Raw genomic sequence first — 19,673 nt, forward strand, 5'->3', positions numbered from 1 at the left:
CTCTCTTGGTGCAGAAATTTCACCGATGTCATCCAGGCAAGCCGGTGGGGTTGGTGAGCCTCAGGAGGGGCATACTGTCATGCCCTTAGGTAGGTGGCAAGTCTGGGACAGATGGAAGAGGTGCCTCCATTGAAGTTCCCCACTACATTTTGCTGGTCTAGTTGTTTTCTGCTACACGACCACTGCCGGAAGTATTTCATCAGTTCCTTCCTGACGGCGGACGCGTTGCAACTGCTTGGATTTCTCCTGTGTTGTTTCGCTCCCAATTATTTCTCCTTAGCGGTGATCCGCTCGCTTTCACTCTTGTTTCCTTCACTCTTGTTTCTCTGCTACGTCCTTGTGTCTCTTTCCTTCCTTGTTGTTGTTCCGGACTTTTGCTTGGAACGCACCTCCCGTCTTCAGCTCCTCCCTCTTTTGTCTTCCTCTCGCCTGCCAGAGTTTGCCTCTCTATTTTCTTTCTCTACGCTTTCTCTGTTGCCAGTTATCCTGCCTTTGTTTCTTTCGTTACGTTTCCTTTCTGTTTCCATTCCTCTCCGTTGTTGTTCAGGCGCCATTGCCAATTCTTTGTTACTCCCTCATTGCCTAATCATACCTTGCAGATACTTACTTGTGACCACTCATCCTTTCTGAAGAGTTTACCAGCTTCATTCGGAGAATTCTTCAGCCACTAAACGGTTCTACCGTTCGTTGGGGTTTTTTGTGCCTAAGGCTTTTTCCCCTCTCTCCAGGCGGTCACGGAGGATAGGCCACAGTCCCACTGACTAGTGGCCACTGTGGCTTCCTTCCGTGGCAGTCCCCATCTCCATAAAAAAAGGAGAAACCACCTGTCCCGAGAGGGAGGAAGAAGCCGAACCGTAAGTGGAAACCTACAGGTGAGGAGGAAGGGGAGACAGTCTTCATTAGAAGAAGATGATATATCTGATCCTAGTGACAGTTGCCTGCGGGGCATGGTCATGGGTGCTGGGGGTACCTGTGGTGTGGGCTGCCTGCGAGTCATGGTGACGGGTGCTGGGGGGGTCCCCTGTGGTGTGGGCTGCCTGTGGGGCATGGTCACGGGTGTTGGGGGCTCCCCTGTTGTATGGGCTGCCTGTGGGGTATGGTCATGGGCGCTGGGGGCTCCACTGTGGTGTGGGCTGCCTGCGGGGCATGGTCACGGGTGCTGGTCAGTGAATAATCTACTCTATGGGCACTGAGTCCCAGCATCAGTAGCTCCCCTGTGGCGCACCTCTGAGCCCTTCATCCACTCAAGAGGTGCTTGTCTGTGCACTGGTGGAACTGGATCTCACCGCTCTGGCGGCGGGATCCCACTCCCCCCCCCCCCACGCTCCCTCACCTACGTGACATCCTACTCATTCCAGCTGTGATGAAGTCCCTGCCAGGTGATCAGAGAATGGGATAGTCATAGGGCACCAAAGCAGGAGACTTTCCTGAAGAGAAGGTATTCCCTCATCAGCCATGGAGCTATCCCTCTGTGGTACCAAAGTAGAACCAATCGAAGAGGTAGGGTCCCCTAGGGGACTTGAGCAGTGGCCCCATAGCGCTAGAGAGGCTGCACATTCGGCTTCCCTCACGCCATTGCAGAAAGTGCTCATAAACCTACAAAAGAGAGCCCCCAACTCCCACTTCCTAAACGGAAGCCACCGTCAGGAGAAGGCCATACCAGCCAACTCCTTTACCAGTTACCCCAAGTAGCAGTTTAGAGAACCCAGCCAGGCCGCCCCAGAGAACTACAACACCAAAGTTCCTGATAGCAAGACTGCACAACCAAGTTCCCTTCTTTGAAAGAGGCAGCAAGTCAGGTCCAACGCCTTATAAAAGCTACAAGCGCTCAGCCACTTGGTGTGGGTGTTTGGGAGGAGGTTGTCGTTTGCAGCTGGCAACTGTGATGGAGCTGTGTTGAGAGCAAGTAGGAGTTTGGAGGCTAAAGGGGGCACTTCCCTGGAGAGGGTTGGCGAGTTTAAGGAGCTGGTTGGCATCACAGAGGATAGTGGGGCGCAAGATCAGGAGACTGTCAGGGCAAAGTTAAGGACGCGATTAGTGTGTGGTTGGAGAGTTTAAAGGTAGCAGTGACCTTGTCAGAAGAGGCCATCAGAGTCACGTAGATGGTCAGGAGGCTGTTGGAGGGTGTGGGCAAGTTGGAGAATTGGAGAAGGTGTTTATGATTAAAGAGGCAGGCGAGGGCCCGCTGAAAGAGTCTTTTTGGGGAGAGGAGGGAAGTGGGGGGGGAGGGGACAGACAGTGAAGTTAAAGAGGTGATGAGTGCACATCCTAAGGAGGTGGGCATAGATCTGGAAGCAGCATTGGGAGACAGGAAGTTGAAGAGATTAGAGAGTGCGTTGTAAACATCCAAGTGAAGAGATTGAGGAATATTTTGAGGGGAGGCAGTTAGGGAAAATATCACGATGGGGTGCGAGAAGAGGGTCAGAGCCCATCAGTTGCAGATAAGAGATTGAGTACACATTTGAAAAGGTTTTGCCATAGGCAGATATTAGCGGTGGGAGCAAAGAGATGGTGGCATTACAACTTGCAGGGACATGTATGGCAGATGTAGGTGAGGGAAGCCTAAATATTAAAACGGGGGCCTGAAAGGGTACACTTGACAGCATCTGTAAAAAATCAGGAGGATGGAGTTGGGGGTAGAGGTCACCCCACCCAGCACCTGCCCAACCAGAAGCTACTCCTCCCTCTCAAACGTCTATAAGAGACTCAAAAACAGAATGACCAGTTAAAGGAGAAGACCAGAACTGGAATCCAGAATACCATGAGCCTCCCAAGGAAAGACCAAAAGGGCAGACGCTCATTGGCACCTCCAGAAAGGGTTCCATCGCCAAAGGACAGACTGTATCTTCAACTCTTGGAACATGACTTTGGGCTCATCCTGTATGTGGAGAGTTGTTGCTACCATCCTTAACCTTTGGGACAAATTAGATCCCTAGGAACACATTAGCTAAACCTTATCTTTGGTCTGGTGATCCCAGTCACCTACGTGACAGTGATTTGATGAAAATGGACTCCGTTTGGGAAGCCAATGACCCAAATGTTCAATATTTAAACATTCAGCCACCCTCATCAGTTACGCAGCAGCCACTGGGTAACAAGAGAATAGACGGGGAGGGGTGACGTCAGCGAGTATCCCAGGTCCGGAGACTGGACATGACACCAATATGGGGCCGTTCAAGGTGTGTGATTTCACCCGTTGTTGGCATTTGAAAAGACAGTGGTGACTCATGGCCCCCCAACAATGTGTTATTCTTTGGACCCTTGCAGAACAGCGAAGGGAAGGCACAACTGTTAAATGGCACCTTGTGCCCTCAGCCTCTAACATTGCAGGCTTTTTGGGGGAATAGGTTGCCCCATCACAGGAGCTGTACAGTGGATACTCCCCTTTTGATAATGTGATATAGCAGTGTTGTGGAGTTAGTTGATAGGGCGGGGTATAGATCAAGGTCTCTTACGAATGCAACAGCTATTCCACTGCAACAGTGTAGCCAGGCAGGGTCAGGCTAAATACTGATGCTGATCTATCACGCTGCATACCAATGGAAAAGGGGTTCGGCAGGGCGGTTTACTTGCCCCGACCCGCTGTAATTTATATATGGCAGATCTATGGGATGTAAGCAGGGGCTGGGGTGCAGTACCTCCAAAATGTGCATAATTGAGAACAAACTTCATCGCTTATACCCATTTCTCACTTCGTTTGACTACACACCATCGGGGTTGCAGCGAACCTTGAATGGCGCCGCGTATTATCTACGCGATAATAAATTGGCAATCAACCCTGTTAAATCGCACCTCATGACCATGACTGGAAGCAGAAAGAGGGAAAGTTATGTGTGGGAAAGAAGGCAAAAGTGGCACAGGATGAATCGTGTATTTGGGCTTTGTCATTTCTACAAATAAAAGTGGAGACAAATAAATAAAAATGGAAGAAGTTAGATCATGCATATCTAATGAAGTCGATTGAGGGCAAGATCTTGAAGCAGGTTTTGGGTTTGCCATAAGTGTAATTCGACTTCACCTAGGGTTACAATACAGGAAGGAAAGTATTTTATTGTATACGAAGGTTGCGAAGATGGTCAAACCCAGTTTGGGCTCGTACTTGGGAGAAGTGCCAATTAGAGGTTACAATCCTTTTCTCTGCAAGTTTAAAAAACGGTGTGTCAGCTTTATGACAATGGCGGATATAGAATGTACAGACTCAGTAGTGGGTTATGAAAAATAAAATTAAACGCTCGGACAGGATCATTGACAGATGATCTTGAGAGGTTAAAACTAAAAGAAACGTTTTTTCTCTCAAAACACCAACGAAAGACAGACCATTACCTTCGTAAGTTTCCCCTCGCAGCAGTATCGTGATTATCTCCAAACATTGGAGGCCACGGGTCCGAGACTGGGTATGTTATGTTACTTTGCATTTATATAGCGCCTTATGTACCATTGGTATGATCTCAAGGCGCTGGTAGGTTGAACGCCCTCGGGAACCGTAGTTCAAGTAAGTAGAGAGAGAGTCATAAGGTGCGTGTGTGCACCAGATAGGTGAGCAGCAGGTGAGGCACTCGTATGATAGCTGCTTCTTAGCGGTAGATGTGGTGGTTGGGAGATCAGGAGTAGGTGTTTGTTCTGGCATGGTGTTACCCAGACCGATTCTGGCTGCGTTAGGCCTGAGGAGAACGCCTATGCTGGCGGGTATGTGTATAGAAGAGAGTAAGCGTGGTGATGTGAAATGATAGTTTTCAGTAGGTGCGAGATCGAGCGCCTTCATGCTCCATGTATTCCATGCACTCCAACCCGTTCCATGCGCTCCAACCGTTCCATGCGCTCCAACCGTTCCATGCGCTCCAGCCATTCTTGCACAATGTCCATTCCAGGCCCTCTATTTCTTCCATGCATTCCATCCATCGCATGTACTCACTTCATCCGCTCCACACTCGTCATCCGCTCCACATAGGGGAGTCCTTAAAGAACTTCGAAAGTGCAGACTTTGTCAAATGGATTTTCCAAGAGACAGTTTATCACGTCATTGAATGTCCAGAAACTGCTTCAAGGTTAAGATTACTGGGGCCATGTGTACATTCGATATCGACGGGCTGCGGAAGAGATCAATGACTGGCACTCATGTTGCCTTTACATTGGCGTTGGTAAGGGATTTGATCAAAATCTTCAAAGAATTACAACGCGTTGTTGATCTTGGCGAACAATTACTTCAGAATCTGACACAATGTAGCAAATTGAGACAGTCGGAGGTTGCATGTTGTAAATATTTTTTAAAACGAAATAATGAGTTTTTATTAGGTTTTAGCATTTTAAAGTGTGCCATTGTAAAAATTAATGAAATATTTGACAACGTGATGTACTAAAATGTGCATTTGAATGATTTAACTTAATATTTCACATTTTCGATTTTTGTGTAAGGTATCATGTATACTACACACACACACACACACAATTAAAAAACAGCAAAACTATCAGACAATGCTCCCCAATGGCCAGTCTTGGGCGGGCCAGTTCTGTGGCACACAATGTAAGGGCAGTTCAGTTTAAACACTACTGGTGGGGTCAAGATGGCAGGGATCCACAGCGTCTCCCTAGCAACACACACAGAAACACAAAAGGTTTAGAATGGATTAATTTATTTGGCACTTAGTACAACTCTCATGATACAAATAAAAACAATGCTGCCTGTAGAAACAAAACTAAAATATGCATTTAATAAATAATGATTTTTTAAATGTGTTTTAGTTCATCAAAACCTTCTGTTAAACAGTGTAAAAGAGAAATATACTACATAAAACTTGCCGGATCATATAAATCCATGATTCAGTAAGAACTCCATGAATACAGTCCAGAATAGCGGCAATCAGTGGGATTTAATCCCCTTGTAAAAATCAGGCACCAGACTTGATAACTGAAACCAGCTATAAAGAGGTTTCATCCTAAAATTTAATGTGTCTTCACACACTAAAAACAAATGTCTCAGTTGTAGCAGCCCCCCCTCCGCAGATTACATGTTCTCAGGGCCCCAGGTTCTACCTGAGGCGCTTAGACATTTTCCAAAAGATGGACATGGAAACTTCCTTATATAGTTTTGAGGGAGATTGTATTTTTTCCTCAAAGGGAGTTTGACATCCAATACGTGAAGGCACTGGTCTCATGCACCATGTCAGCTCTGACTTCTTGTACATTTTGGATAAAAACCTGTTTACTTTGTGCAGCCTTATCCAGTAATAAATACTCAAGGGATAGTGTCCAGATATTCCCATCTTCCCTTCAAGCTCAGAACGGGAGGTTTTCTAAAACGAAAACACTGCGCCACTTCTACTGTCTACTGTTGAAGGAAAAAACCCAATGGCTTCAAACCAGGCTTTGGGGCAGGAGGTTCCACAGGTCTGTTACTTTGCCCCGGCAGCAGGTCATCTTCCGCGTGGGGGAAAGCCAGGGTTCATGCCTGTTCGGAGGACATACATTTCTTTTATGGTCCACAGCAAAAGCAACAGCAGCGGCAGAGGAATCAACAGCTGAAATGACACAAAGTGGGTAATTACCTTAGGAGCCGAGTAACAGCAGCAAGACCCAGGCAGACACAGAAGAGATGTGATGGCCAGTGGCAGGAGTGTGTGGAGGAGGCAGGCGTGTGGGTTTACGTGGCATCTTCATTGTCTGCACCCCTCACTAGCCTGCTCCCCACCATATACTATAAAGATCTCATGTACACACTGCGGGTGCCGCTAGCTAGTACCGCTCTCTGCACACACTTACACTGTCCCACCTCTGCAGCTCTCCCACACCACCCTCCAGCAACCTCAACCAACTTCACTGTCAGGGTAGATCTTAAGGGGGCACTACAAAGCAGGATACTGACACCTGGACCTCCCTTCCTTCCTTCTGGATGCACTTAAACCCCACACCCACCCCCCCACCCCCCCAGCACACACAGCCTGGGTGCTTGCGAACTGCACACATCAACACAACAGCAAACCATCTACACTGTTCTTCCTGCTCAGAAGAGGTGCTGTGTAAAACCCAATAACATGGCACTCCACACACCAGTGCTGCTACCTTGGCACAATGACAAAGCATCAGCAATGCAGCATCATGAAGCAACAGGTGTGAATTCCAAAGCTACTTACATGCAACTCCTTTCCAGCATCCAGAAATGTGGACTATTCCCAGGTACCCAAAATGGAAGTGGGGGGGGAGAGGGGGGAGAGGGAGGGAGGGGTGAGGTGTGCGAGCGTGCCACCAGGCATCTACAGATCACAGTCTAGAAAGAATGAGCATCGCCCGTAGTCTGAGAACTGGACACAGACCAACACTCCTGGCGCAGAAACGTGACAGAGTTGCCACAGAATCTATCATCCTAGAGGTCTGCTGGTGCCTTCTTTACAGGTGTGGAAGCCTTCAGGGCAAGGGTCTCTGGAGAGCACTGCAACAGCTCTGGGACTTTCTACTGCACTCTGGGATTCCTCTTCCTTCTCCCTGGCCTTACAGCAGGGCTTCAGAATGATCCTCATGTGGGGGTCCTCTTCCTTCACCTGGGGGTCCTCTTCCTTCACCCTGGCATTACAGCAGGGCTTCAGAACGATCCTCATCTGGAGGTCCCCTCTTCCTTCTGAAGTCGGAGAATGGGACAAAAGAGTCCCACCAATCCCCTCACGCCCCTGGCCTAGAGGATTGCGGCCCAGACACCCGCCACGAGAGGAGTTTGCCTATCTACCAGACTACCAAATACCCTGATACAGGAACATACGGATGTGCCCACCAGCCTGCCCTGCCCAAGCCGACACCTGCGGCATGGATGAACTCGACTGAACCATTCAACATTAAATAAACACTTCGTTAGAGATGCCATGACGACCTAGCCAACGGTCAGAACACCCGTGCAAACATGCACACTGGACACTCCCACACCAATCCACACGAAGAACATATTCAGTCCTATGACGTAGGTGACGGACACACCCACTGACGCGCATCTTTATTATTTTTCACATAGGTTTTTCAAAATGCAGAAACGCAAGACGCACAACAAACTCATCTAAAATGCTTGCTGACGCTTCTCCTAACCCATGCATTGCAATGAGAAATATAACAAAGACATGATACTGGGGATAAAGCAATATGATACCGTAACTTAAAGCGCCGTGCATCAAACATCCCCACCTATGCACCAGGCCCAAGTAGGCCGCAAGCAAGAGCCTCCACGAACATTGAACGAGCAAGAGTACAATTGCTGACCCTGCAGAATGAGCCCGGCGAGAACGGACAGCCAAGGGAACAATGTTGCAAACTCGCATGCCACAAGCCGAAGCCAAGGTCACACCTGCAAACTAAGCCAGACACACAGTGGAAAATGCAACATTAAATGTGCAGAATTCTGCCTCAACCACGGTCTCTCCTCACGTGACCAAGCCGAACCTGACAGGGTGCCAGACCCAGGAGGGAGGAGGCGCCTGGGTCCCACGTTTTGAGACACAGGCAGCAACAATGAAGCGACTCAATGGACACCTGCGGCGGTGGGAGTAGTCTGCTCTCAAGCATATGAACAAATCCACGCATTGTCTGCACAAACACAGTTACATATTGTTGCAAATGACAGGTGCACCGCGAGCTGGGAACAACGATGGTCCCAGGCTGAGGGGCTCGCAAGTGGACCAATCAGAACATGGGGCACTCATCACTGACGCCATTAACATTAGCCAATCATCAGGGGTCTTCGTGTAACAATTTTCATGTATCTAATAGAAGGGACAACCCAAGTATACCACCTGACTGACCCTTAACCACTAACAGCGTTCTCTATACGTATGCTATACTAACCCTACCACTCGAGGAACCAATCCAGAGTGACAATAGGTTTTTTGCTAACTTTCCCAGGTGACGCAAGTAGCGCATCATACGGAGGTAAAAAGGGCCTGCGAGCCCCACGAATTTCGAGTCAGGACGGAAGCGTACGATCCTTGACCCATCCCTGCCGTTGTTTAATAAACAGCAGAACCACCTTGCTTCTTGCGTGTGCCTCATACTCATTTTTGGGACACGCGGGAGGAGTTGGGGCCTCCCTGCCCAGGGGTCCGCGGACGGCACAGCAGACCCCGGGAGAATTTCCCCCCGACAAGTTGGAGGCACTTCTGAGATCTGTTTAAGATCTGCTTTTATTTTATTTTTCTGAGTGCTCTCGTTGCGAGGAGGCCCGGCGGCGCGGCCCCCTCTGCCGCTGCCCCCTTTTTGAGGACTACAGGACCATCGCGGAACTGCGAGAAGACCGGACAGCGCAATCCGGATATTGGCCTTCGGGAGCCGGTTGAGAAGTATCCCGCCCGCAGTTGGCGAGTGTCCAGACGTGGTCCAGACGAGGGGAGGTGGCGAGCCGCTTTGAGGGGTGCACGCAGTCGAGCGGCCCCGCATCAAGAGAACTTGGTGAGTATGCCACGCCCAACAAGCAATGTGAAATTGTAAGGGAGGGGGAGGGAATAGAATACGGGAGGTGGGAGGTGTTACACAGGTGCGCGGCGAAGGTTTGATAAATTAGTGTTGAGGGTGAAGTGAATGGTAGCTGGACAAGTGCGAGAGCAGTCCGCTACGTTACGGAAGAGGAGGGGGCGGAGCACGAAAACATCACGTGCGGCCGCTCGTAGACACTGATTGGCCTAGGTCGCGACCACCTGTAAGTGTGTGTGTGTGTGTGTGTGGTTTCCTACGATTTGGTGATTATTGATCAATGAGTAGATGAGGATCCCTATTGATCGAGCAGAAAACTCGATAGATAGATGACATTTCCCTGTAGGTGGTAGCTAGCTGGTTGCCTAATACGGAAGATAATTGGCTGGTTAAGCCCTCTTGTCGAGGGGCGTATCGCACGCGAGGCGACGCAGCGTGCGCAGTCTGATTATATTGTTGATTACCTTGTTCCAGGCGTGACAAGAGGACAGCTGTGGGGTTAACGGGGGTAGATTGCAAGCGTATTTCGAACTTTTAAAAACATGTAAAGAACTTACCAGTAGTTTTGGAAGAGATCGGTGACGTCACCAGTAGGGCTTTCATAGGATATCTCGAACACAAGGCATTTTTTTCGGAGAGTGGTGGGGAAGAGAATAATGGTAAGGGAGTGGAGACGGAGATAAACGGTAATGAGTAGATCGGGGCAAGGTGAAAAGGGGGACGTGGCCGCGCACAGAGAACGCCGACCATGACAAGTGAAGAAAGAGGAGGAGGGGTAAAACAAAGTGGGACGGCTGTATAAGAACGTCACACAGGGCACGCAGCCGCAGGGGGCTACGTGCGCCTCGGCCGTAGGGGGCCGTAAAGGTGTTCGGTAAAGGAAGAGAAGAAAGAAAAGAATATACAAATGCAAATGCTATATTTTACTATTTTTCCTTAGCGGACAATCGCAAGTCCCCAAAATTACGGGGCCAGGTAAAGATCTAAGACTGTATAGCGTACACTGTTAGCAAGATAACCTCTACCAAAAAGGGGTAGGATAACAAGTGAAGTGCTACTATGTCATACGGGACAGGATCGGGAGGGTGGGGGAGCACCCTCACTACCCCGCTACAGCATATATGTAAAACACTGTCACCCCATAGGGAGAAACTGATCAAATACAGCATAGAATGGACACAGGGGACGGACAACAAAATGACGACACCATGGCCGCCTAATGGCAGTTTCGATCCATATACCCAACATTCACTATTAACCCATCTGCATAACACATACAAGGGGAAGAAGTTGACACACCACGTGGAGGTGTTTAACTTATGGAGGATGTTCCAAGGGTCCCGACCAAGACCAAACGTAATGTTCACTATGGGGGAAACAACGGAAGCGAAGAAGATTAAGGAGCAAGGAGAGAATGGGGAAAAAGAGAGTGAAGGCACACAAAACACAGGGAACGGACAAGAGGGAGGAGAAAAGAGTAACAACCTAAACGAAAAGGAAACAAAAAAGGAACAGAGCGACGATATGCCCCTAGCAAAGGTAGTGAAAAAGGAGGAAGGGGGGGTTATATCCTTTAACAGAACTACGAGAAATAGTAAGAGAACAATTAAGGGCGGCTGAGGGGTACTCGAACCCGGCATACAGCCCGCCACCATATACAGCTACAGGTGGCCACACGGGAGGGGAGCAGACTAGTACGACGGGATCAGCTCGTACGAAGATGCCCGCAGGGGAGGGGAGGACTGGCGAAGAACAGATCGCGGCAATAGGACATGATGAGTGGGTAGCTGCGCAGGTATTATTAAAATTACAAGGTTCATTAACAGGAGAAGAGAAGGAGGTAGTAAGGAAAATGGACGAGGATAATACCAGAAAGAGTGAAATGAAAGGGGAAGAGGGGAAAAGAAAGGAGGAAGAGCGGTTACGACAAAAGGAAGAGATTTTGGAGGAACGATTAGCAGAATTAAGGGATGAGCAGAATGCACTGATCAAGCAGCTTGAGAGAGAGGAAAGAGAGAGAGCACGGGAAAGGAAAGAAAGTAAGAATGAGTTGGAAAAAATGAGGGAACGAACTGAGGAGCAAAATAGAGAAGCCGAAAGGGTAAAGGCAGTAGCAGAAAGGGTATCCAAAGCAGCACTGCGTGACAAAAAAAGAGAGGAAGAAGAGAAAGAAAAAGAAAAAGAAGAGAATAATATCAGACACAACAAAGAAATACGAAGAAGGGAGGATGATAGAGAGTATATTAGAGCGGGAAAGAGCGAGATGGGAAAGGAAGAGAGAAGAAAGGATATTGGAAAAGACGAGTAGTGAAGTAATGGAGGAATTAATAAAGAACAGAGGAAATTGGTAGAGAAATAGCGGAGAAAAAAGAAGGGGAAAGAAGTTAGGAGAGGGGAGAGTGAAGTAAGGAGGTATGTACGCAGGAACACAGAAGTAGCCACAACATCAGCACAAAGGGGAGCAATTGGTAAAGAAGAAACGGGAGGAACGGATCTAATAGACTTAAAAACAGTAACGATTAGGGGGAAAAAGACAGATTGGGGGTTGTCACTCCTGGATGACTTTTGTAGTGAGGAAGAAGAAGGAATGGCGAAGGAAGGAAGAAATAGTGAAAGGGAAAGCCTAGATAAATTATACATCACCCGGACAAATAGAGAATCACCATGGGCCTGCAGGAGAAAGGAAGAACTGGAGGGAAGTGAGGGGGAAGAGCGAGGAATGGCGGGAAGGCAGACACGTGCAGCTACACCCTCATCATCCCGTCCAACATGCTCCAACACCCCACACTCATCCCGTGCAACATGCCCACCCGCACCCGCCCCTCACGAACTGACACCCTATGCAGGAAGGCTTAGAGATCTCCCTGGACGAAGGCAGGAAGAACGAATACACACGCCCACATCAAATAAAGGAAATGATAAAAGAAGGGGAAGAGATGGAGGAGAAACAGTTACGAGCAGGGGAAATATGGACACAATTGACGATGTAGACGACACGGAAGAAGAGGAGGGGTACACGGACTCGACTTGGGGAACCCAGGGGGTCAAACAGGACACAACTTAATGCCACTTCTGGAGAGGGGAGGGGTTAGACCACAATACGTCCCTTGGAAGCATGCAGACAAGGAAAATATAAAGTGCAGGCTCCCATCATTAAGTGGAGGTGCGGGAAAATGGATATATGAAATGGAAAAACACACCGCAGGACAGAAACTGGCAGTGGGGGATGTAAAGGGCCTTCTAATATCAATATTGGGGGATGCAGCAGACGACATCTGGAAGAGAGCAGGCTTCCCCGGGGTCACAATAACAAACACTTCACACGATGGGGCACCATTCGCAAACTACAGACATGCATTATGGCAAGCGCTGAGGGTACAGTACCCAGACACATCAGACATAGGAGCAATTACATCACGCAAGATGCGTGAGAACGAAGATCCTGTTGATTATATCCAGGAAATTCAAGAGAAGTGGCGTATGGAAACTAGAGAACAATGGGACAAAACACCAGCAATATTCTATCATATACTAATACAAGGGCTCCCAGAAGCAGTTCAGAAACAACTGAAGAAGGTAGTGGGGATGGAAGCAAAAGCATGGCCAGAAATACAACTGACGATAGTACATCATTGTAGGACATGGCAAGAAAAGATGAAACAAAAGGAAGAGGATAGAAAAGCGGAAGAGGCTAAATTGGTACAGAACAAACTTACTGAATACACGATGGAAGGTGCACTAATAACTACACCTACAACAATGACTCAAAACCCCACACAAGTAGTGGCTGCACAAGATCCCTCCCAAATGCAATCATCACAGATTGTGGCACAACAGCTGCCACCACCCCAACCATACACGACTAACATGGGAGGAGGATACTCAATGCCAGGAGCCGGATATTATAATTATAACAGGGGAAGGGGAGGAATGATGAGGGGGAGGGGATACGGCTATAAACACACAACAGCAAGGGGGAGGATTCAGAAATTTCTACCCCACCGGGCAACCAGTATACCAGGACAATTCAGGGAGCTTTCCATGGCAGAACAGGGAACCACCGGTATGTTGGATTTGTGGATTACTAGGGCACATGTCACGCACATGTAGAATGAGACCCGGCACACCATCATGGGGAGAACAGGGACAACAAGGGCCTACAAGGGAACAGCAGGACATCCAACAACAGCAGGCACTGCAACCGGGAAATGTGCAGCAACAACTAGTAACACAACAACAGCCAAAGACATATTCACTACCACAACAACAGGTAGCGATAACACAACAACGTCAAGTGCAGCAAGTACAGCAACCTGCCCAAATTCAAGACCATAAAATAACCTCTACCAATACACAACTACAGCAAACACAACCGGGAAGGGTGACTGTCCTGGGACACAACCCTTACACAGGAAGTGGTCAATCATTATACCCACAGTAGGACAGCCCACAGACGGCCTTGGTGTGTCCCATCCTGTCGGTAACACCTAATAGTGCGGAGGAACCACGAATAGAGGTAACGATAGGTGACAAAAAATTATCATTCCTTGTTGACACCGGGGCGACCCGGTCTTGCATAAGGGAAGGTAAATTTAAGATGTCAGGTGAGGCCATGAACACCCAAGGATTCTCTGGGGCTAGGGGGTTGGTTCCCTTTACTGATAGCATTCCCTTATCGATAGGGGATTATGACATGTCCGTCCCGCTTTTATATTCTAGGGACTCACCAGTAAACATACTCGGGAGAGACATAATGAGCAGGTTGAATATGACAATCTCCTTTACGGAGGACGGCATAATTTGCTCCACTCCTGGAATAAACATGCTCACTGCACGGCAAATTATGCAAGCATATTGTGGACAGACAGTGATTAGGGCTGAGCCAGTAGATGGCAAACTGTTCCAGTACGGAACAGACATGGCATTCGCATGGATGCCAGGAATAGAAGGAAAGATCTGGAGGAGGCCAACAGCCTATTTGTTTAGACCAGAAACACCAGCCAATGAACCAGAAGGAAAGGTGATTTCAGTGAGCATGAAGAGCATTATAGCAACTGCTGATTATATCGCAGTACATGCCCAAGACAGGGAAGGAAGAGCATGGAGGGCAGTGATAGCCCTAGCTGAGGGATGCAGGCTCACCCAGGTGTCAGACGAGGAGCTCTTTTCAGAAGAAAAGGAAGAAGGTGAAATGGTATTCATGATGAGTTTAGACATATGGCTAAGAGTGACATACAAACAAGTGGCACAGAAAATTGCAATGGTACTTGAAGCACCCACATCCACCCCAGTTCCCTTCTTTGAGGAGGATATGGCAAAAGTCCCAACATCATTATGGACTACTAGTCCCTATGACGTGGGGTGCATAAAGAGTATAGGGGGGAGTAAGAATAAAATTGAAAAAAGGTGCAATACTCCCTAGAGTGAAGCAATATCCACTATCAAAAGAGGCAGATGAGGGCATATATGAAACAATAACGGCCCTTATAAATAATGGCATATTGGTACCATCAGAATCACCATGTAACACAGCCGTATATCCAGTGCGCAAAGCTAAAGGAGGGTCTTGGCGTTTCATCCAGGACCTCAGGCCCTTGAACAACATAGTGGAAGCAGAATACCCCATAGCAGCAAACCCGGCCACAATATTGTGTGGCATTCCAGCAGAGGCATCACGATTTACAGTGATTGACCTCAAAAATGCCTTTTTCTCAATACCCCTGCATCCAGACTCACAAGATCTAACAAGCTTCACGTACAGAAACACAAAATGGAAACACACCAGATTGCCACAAGGGTACTGCGAGTCACCCTCAATTTTCAACAGAGTAATACAGATGGACTTGGGAAACATTGAATTGGAAAGCACAGTGTTGCAGTATGTTGACGATATAATAATTTGCAGAACAAGCGAAAAAAAATGCAGAGAGGACTCATTGAAGTTGCTGACAATATTGGCTGAAAAGGGTTACAAGGTAGACAAAGAAAAGTTACAGTACTGTCAGGAACAGGTACTATACATTGGTCAGCTCATATCCCAATACGGAAGAAAGATTGCACCACAAAGAGCACAGGCCATATCAAAAACGCCATTGCCACAAACAGTGAGGGAACTGCAGCAGTTCCTGGGACTGTGCAACTACTGTAGAGCATGGGTATTTGATTAAGCTCATACATAGGACCCCTACTTGAGGCATTAAGAGAAGCTAACAAAGGGAAGAAAAAATTGGGGTGGACAATGGAAATGAAAGAGGCCTTTGATGAACTGAAAGATGCAATATCAACTGCTCCGGTACTGGCCACCCCAGATTATGAACGACAATTCTTTATATTTTCACATTGCGACTCAGCAGTAATGAAAGCAGTGTTGGCTCAAAAAACAAGCATGGGTTACAAACCAGTAGCATTTTACAGCGGTCACTTGGATCCTGTAATGTTAGGACATTTCCCTTGCGAACAAGGTCTCGCCGCAGCTGCCTTTGCGGTAGAGAAAGCATCATCAATTACAATGGGGTGCCCAACCACACTATTTGTGGAACATGCACTATTTGCAATATTGAACAAGCCTAAGTCCACACTAACCACGCAGAGGGCGTCAGGTTATGAGATCATCTTATCTAGACCAGAATTATCAATTGTTAGATGCAGCACAGTTAATCCTGCAAGGTTTATAGCGGAAGTGATTGAGGAAGGCGACTATGCACATGATTGTACGCAGACTACCGAAATGTACTCATGTACTAGAAAAGTTGAAGAGGACGCGCTAAATGGAGGAGAGCTCTTGTTCATTGATGGGTCATCAACAATAGACCAAAGTGATGGGATAAGGAGAACTGGGGCAGCAGTGGTAAAAATGACAGAGGAATTGGTGTGTGTGGCGGTGAAATGCGTACAATTACCACAACATTACTCTGCTCAAGCACTGATCTTGGCGTTGAAGGAAAGCTTTGACAAAAAAGTGACTATATATTCTGACAGCGCATATGTCAGGTCTACTGTCCACTCAGGATTGTCCAAATGGAGGAGAAGAGGGTTTAGGAGAGCTGACGGCACCCCAGTGCAACATGCTCTCTTGTTAGCTGAGTTAATTGAAGTAATAAATGATCCCCAAGAACTAGCTTTGGTCAAATGTCTCGCACACACTAACGGAGAAGATCATATCTCAAAAGGAAATGCAGCAGCAGACGCACATGCGAAGTATGCCGCATATTTTGGTGAGATATGGAACCCCCCTGAGTCAGGGAGAGGGAGGGGGATATCTAAAGAGATGTTGATGAGAGAACGGTACACCCATCTCCCAGCCACACAGATAATGGAGTTACAAGCGGCTGCACCAATGGCAGAAAAAGAAATATGGGTAAAAAGAGGATGTACAATGTCGCCAACTGACGCACTATGGCGCCAGGGTAACACTGGAAAGATGGTAATGCCTTGGCACTATTGAACACCGCCCTGAGCCAACTCCACCACCCAGCCCACACAGGCAAGGAAGTTATTGCAGCACGAATTAGGGAAGATTGGTTCTGTCCCGAGTTAAATACCCATGTGACAAATTTTATCAGCAATTGTCTCACATGTCAACAGTTTACGGCCGGTCACATGCTGAAAGTGATAAAAGGTACTATACCCCGGCCAGAGGGACCCTTCCTGCACATCCATATTGACTACGTTGATATGATCAACGTATGTCAAGGAAATAGGTATATGATTGTAGTACTATGCCCATTCTCCAGGTGGATTGAGGCAGGACCCTGCTCACATCCAGATGCATTTAGAGCAGCTAAATTTCTAGTGAGGGAGGTTTTCCCCAGGTGGGGAGTGTGCGAGGTACTGCGGTCGGATAACGGCCCGCATTTCGCTAATGAAATGTTCCAGCACATCACATCCTTACTGAACATCAAGCATAAATTTGCATGTGCATATCACCCGCAGGCCAACGGTATATGCGAAAGCCTGAATGGCCTACTGAAGGAGGCAATTGCAAAGATACAGCAAACAACAAAGAAGAGTTGGTTGTATTGCCTTCCGCTAGCTCTATTTGAGCTGAGGAATAGACCAGGCTCCGACCACCACCTCACTCCTCATGAGGTGGTGACCGGACGTCAAATGCGCCTTCCTCCAACGCCAACATCAAGGGCATTCACAGGCTATGAAAACACTGCAACTGTTCTTGGTGATGAAATGTACCAATATGTGTCTTCTTTGATTACTAGTGTAGTGTTTGTGTCTCAACAGCTTGAGCGCACGTGGGGCGGGTCTAAGAGTTATCAACAAGAAGACGAGGACCAAGGATCGGAAAAGGAAAAACTGTGCAAAATTGCTAAAGGTGACCACGTGCTACTCCGCAATTTCAATAGAAAGTGGAACAGCCCACGCTTCACTGGTCCCCACCTTGTAGAGGAGGTATCTACGAGAGCAGTAAAGTTGCAGGATAAGCGTGCTTGGAATCACCTACACGACATAAAGATATGCAAACTCCAGACCCGCCCTAGCGTCACCGACAGGGCCATTGGAAGAACAGCAACAGCGTCACCCACGGAGGAAGAGACTTCTACCACAGCTGACGACATAAGTGTCTCCATACCCTGCCACCCCCCAGATTCCCCAGAGACAACCACTGAAATAGAAACTGGTAATTCCCATACCGCCCACCCCATGGTCACACGATCAAAGAGTAAAGTGACTTCCGCCAGTTGAACCCCAAACCCTCTGCCCATCGACCTCCTACCCACAACAGTAACCACCCAATTGAAGGACATTGTCTTGCACATATACACATGTAAACACTTGAATGTTCTCTTTTTTCTTTCTCGCACATGCAGATACCGCGTATTATTGTATTGCTAAGAAAACAGATAACTAATAAAGTCCATTGCCCAGGAGTAGAAGCTACCCTCGGACGATAACTACCCTGAAGCCCTATCACACCAATTTGTCTATCACATAAAAAGGCCAAAGTACCTAAAAATAAGGAGGGTACGTGTCTACTACACAGCATTTATCTTGGCCATAGAACAATCAATGCCCCATCTTCACCAACACTTGCCTGCCCTAAGAGACAGATCTCTTAGATTGGCGTGGGAACAGCTCTTCGCCTGGGCACTGAACGACCACTAGATAGTTGTTGTTTTCAAGCTCTCCCTAACACTAATAATAAGCCTATTGAGAATTTTCAGGCGGGCAACTTTAACGTCGCAAGAATAAGCTGCCGGACTGCAGCAAGGTAAGAGCAAAATGCCGGTGAGACTAGCTTCTGTAATAAAGATGATAGGGATTTTGATGATCACTGGGTTTTTGGCTGGCTCTGTATGGCAGAACAGTTATGCTATTAATATTTTGGCTGTACCCAAACCTAATGTACCCCCACCCACGGCTGCAACAGGTGTTACGTCAGGTGGTACTAGCAAGCCTCCACATAAGGGAAATAGAGTTAAACGTAGCACATACTCAGATAATAAAGGTATTGATAATTAAATAACAGATTCAGCATACGTCTCGAACAACATGTGGTACCAACACATGACCCAAATAGGTAAGCAGACAACAGAAGACAGCTGCTACGTCTGCTCATTGATCCCATACGCCATGAGCGCTTCTCGAACATTCGTTGCCACGGAAATAGATGAAGACAGCACGATGTAGAATATACCTGGCACTGTTCCAAACGAGAGGGAGATTTCAAGGGATGGTGGTGAGACTGGTGTGGAAAACGCGAGACACGTATCCATACGAAAACAACTTCCTCAAGACTTATTTGAGTTACCACAAAAGCAGTTTGCATGCTGAAGCATTCAGATACATGACAAATGGTCCTGAAAAGGGAGAAACAAAGAAGGTAACACTACAATACCTACCATGTGACTGGTACGCCACTGAAGTTCCTGGTACGGGGGCGTGGCCTAAGGTTCATGGAGTGAAGACGTCGACCCCCTGAGCTCCGGCCGAGCCACGCAGCCAGATCCTGTTTTGGGTGCAATAAACCCAACTATTCCACCCATCCTTGGCTGTAGCTGTAAATCAGGCGATTAGCTACATCCAGCGCTTTACCCGACGAAAAGCGCTGATCAGGGACCCGCCGAGACGCTCCGACCCGACTCCCCCTACCCCATGCGTGAAACGCCTGCACCTGAGCTGAACCACACAGTCGGACCCCGCTGCGGGAGCCGGGGACCCACCTACACCACCCACCCCTGAGTGCCGCCGTACATCAGGCGATTGGCGGCACTCGGCAACTG

At 48.0% G+C, this 19,673-nt stretch overlaps 1 protein-coding gene across 3 annotated transcripts in view; it reads right to left on the minus strand.

The window, feature by feature from the left end:
* The window catches only part of LOC138522088 (uncharacterized), an 89,179-nt gene that overhangs the window by 23,677 nt on the left and 45,829 nt on the right, over positions 1-19,673 (minus strand). For 2 of the 3 annotated variants that reach the window (XM_069635336.1, XM_069635334.1), the window contains exon 6: positions 5,614-6,515. The exons of the other annotated variant lie outside the window; for it this stretch is intronic. In XM_069635336.1, coding sequence (XP_069491437.1) covers positions 6,411-6,515 — 105 coding nt within the window. In that variant the 3' untranslated portion in view covers positions 5,614-6,410. Of the gene's footprint in view, positions 1-5,613; positions 6,516-19,673 lie in introns of those variants that run through there. 3 annotated transcript variants of the gene reach the window in all.

This window comes from Ambystoma mexicanum, chromosome 13 (genome assembly GCF_040938575.1).
Source record: "Ambystoma mexicanum isolate Mex_15411 chromosome 13, UKY_AmexF1_1, whole genome shotgun sequence".
NCBI classification, from domain to species: Eukaryota; Metazoa; Chordata; class Amphibia; order Caudata; family Ambystomatidae; genus Ambystoma; species Ambystoma mexicanum.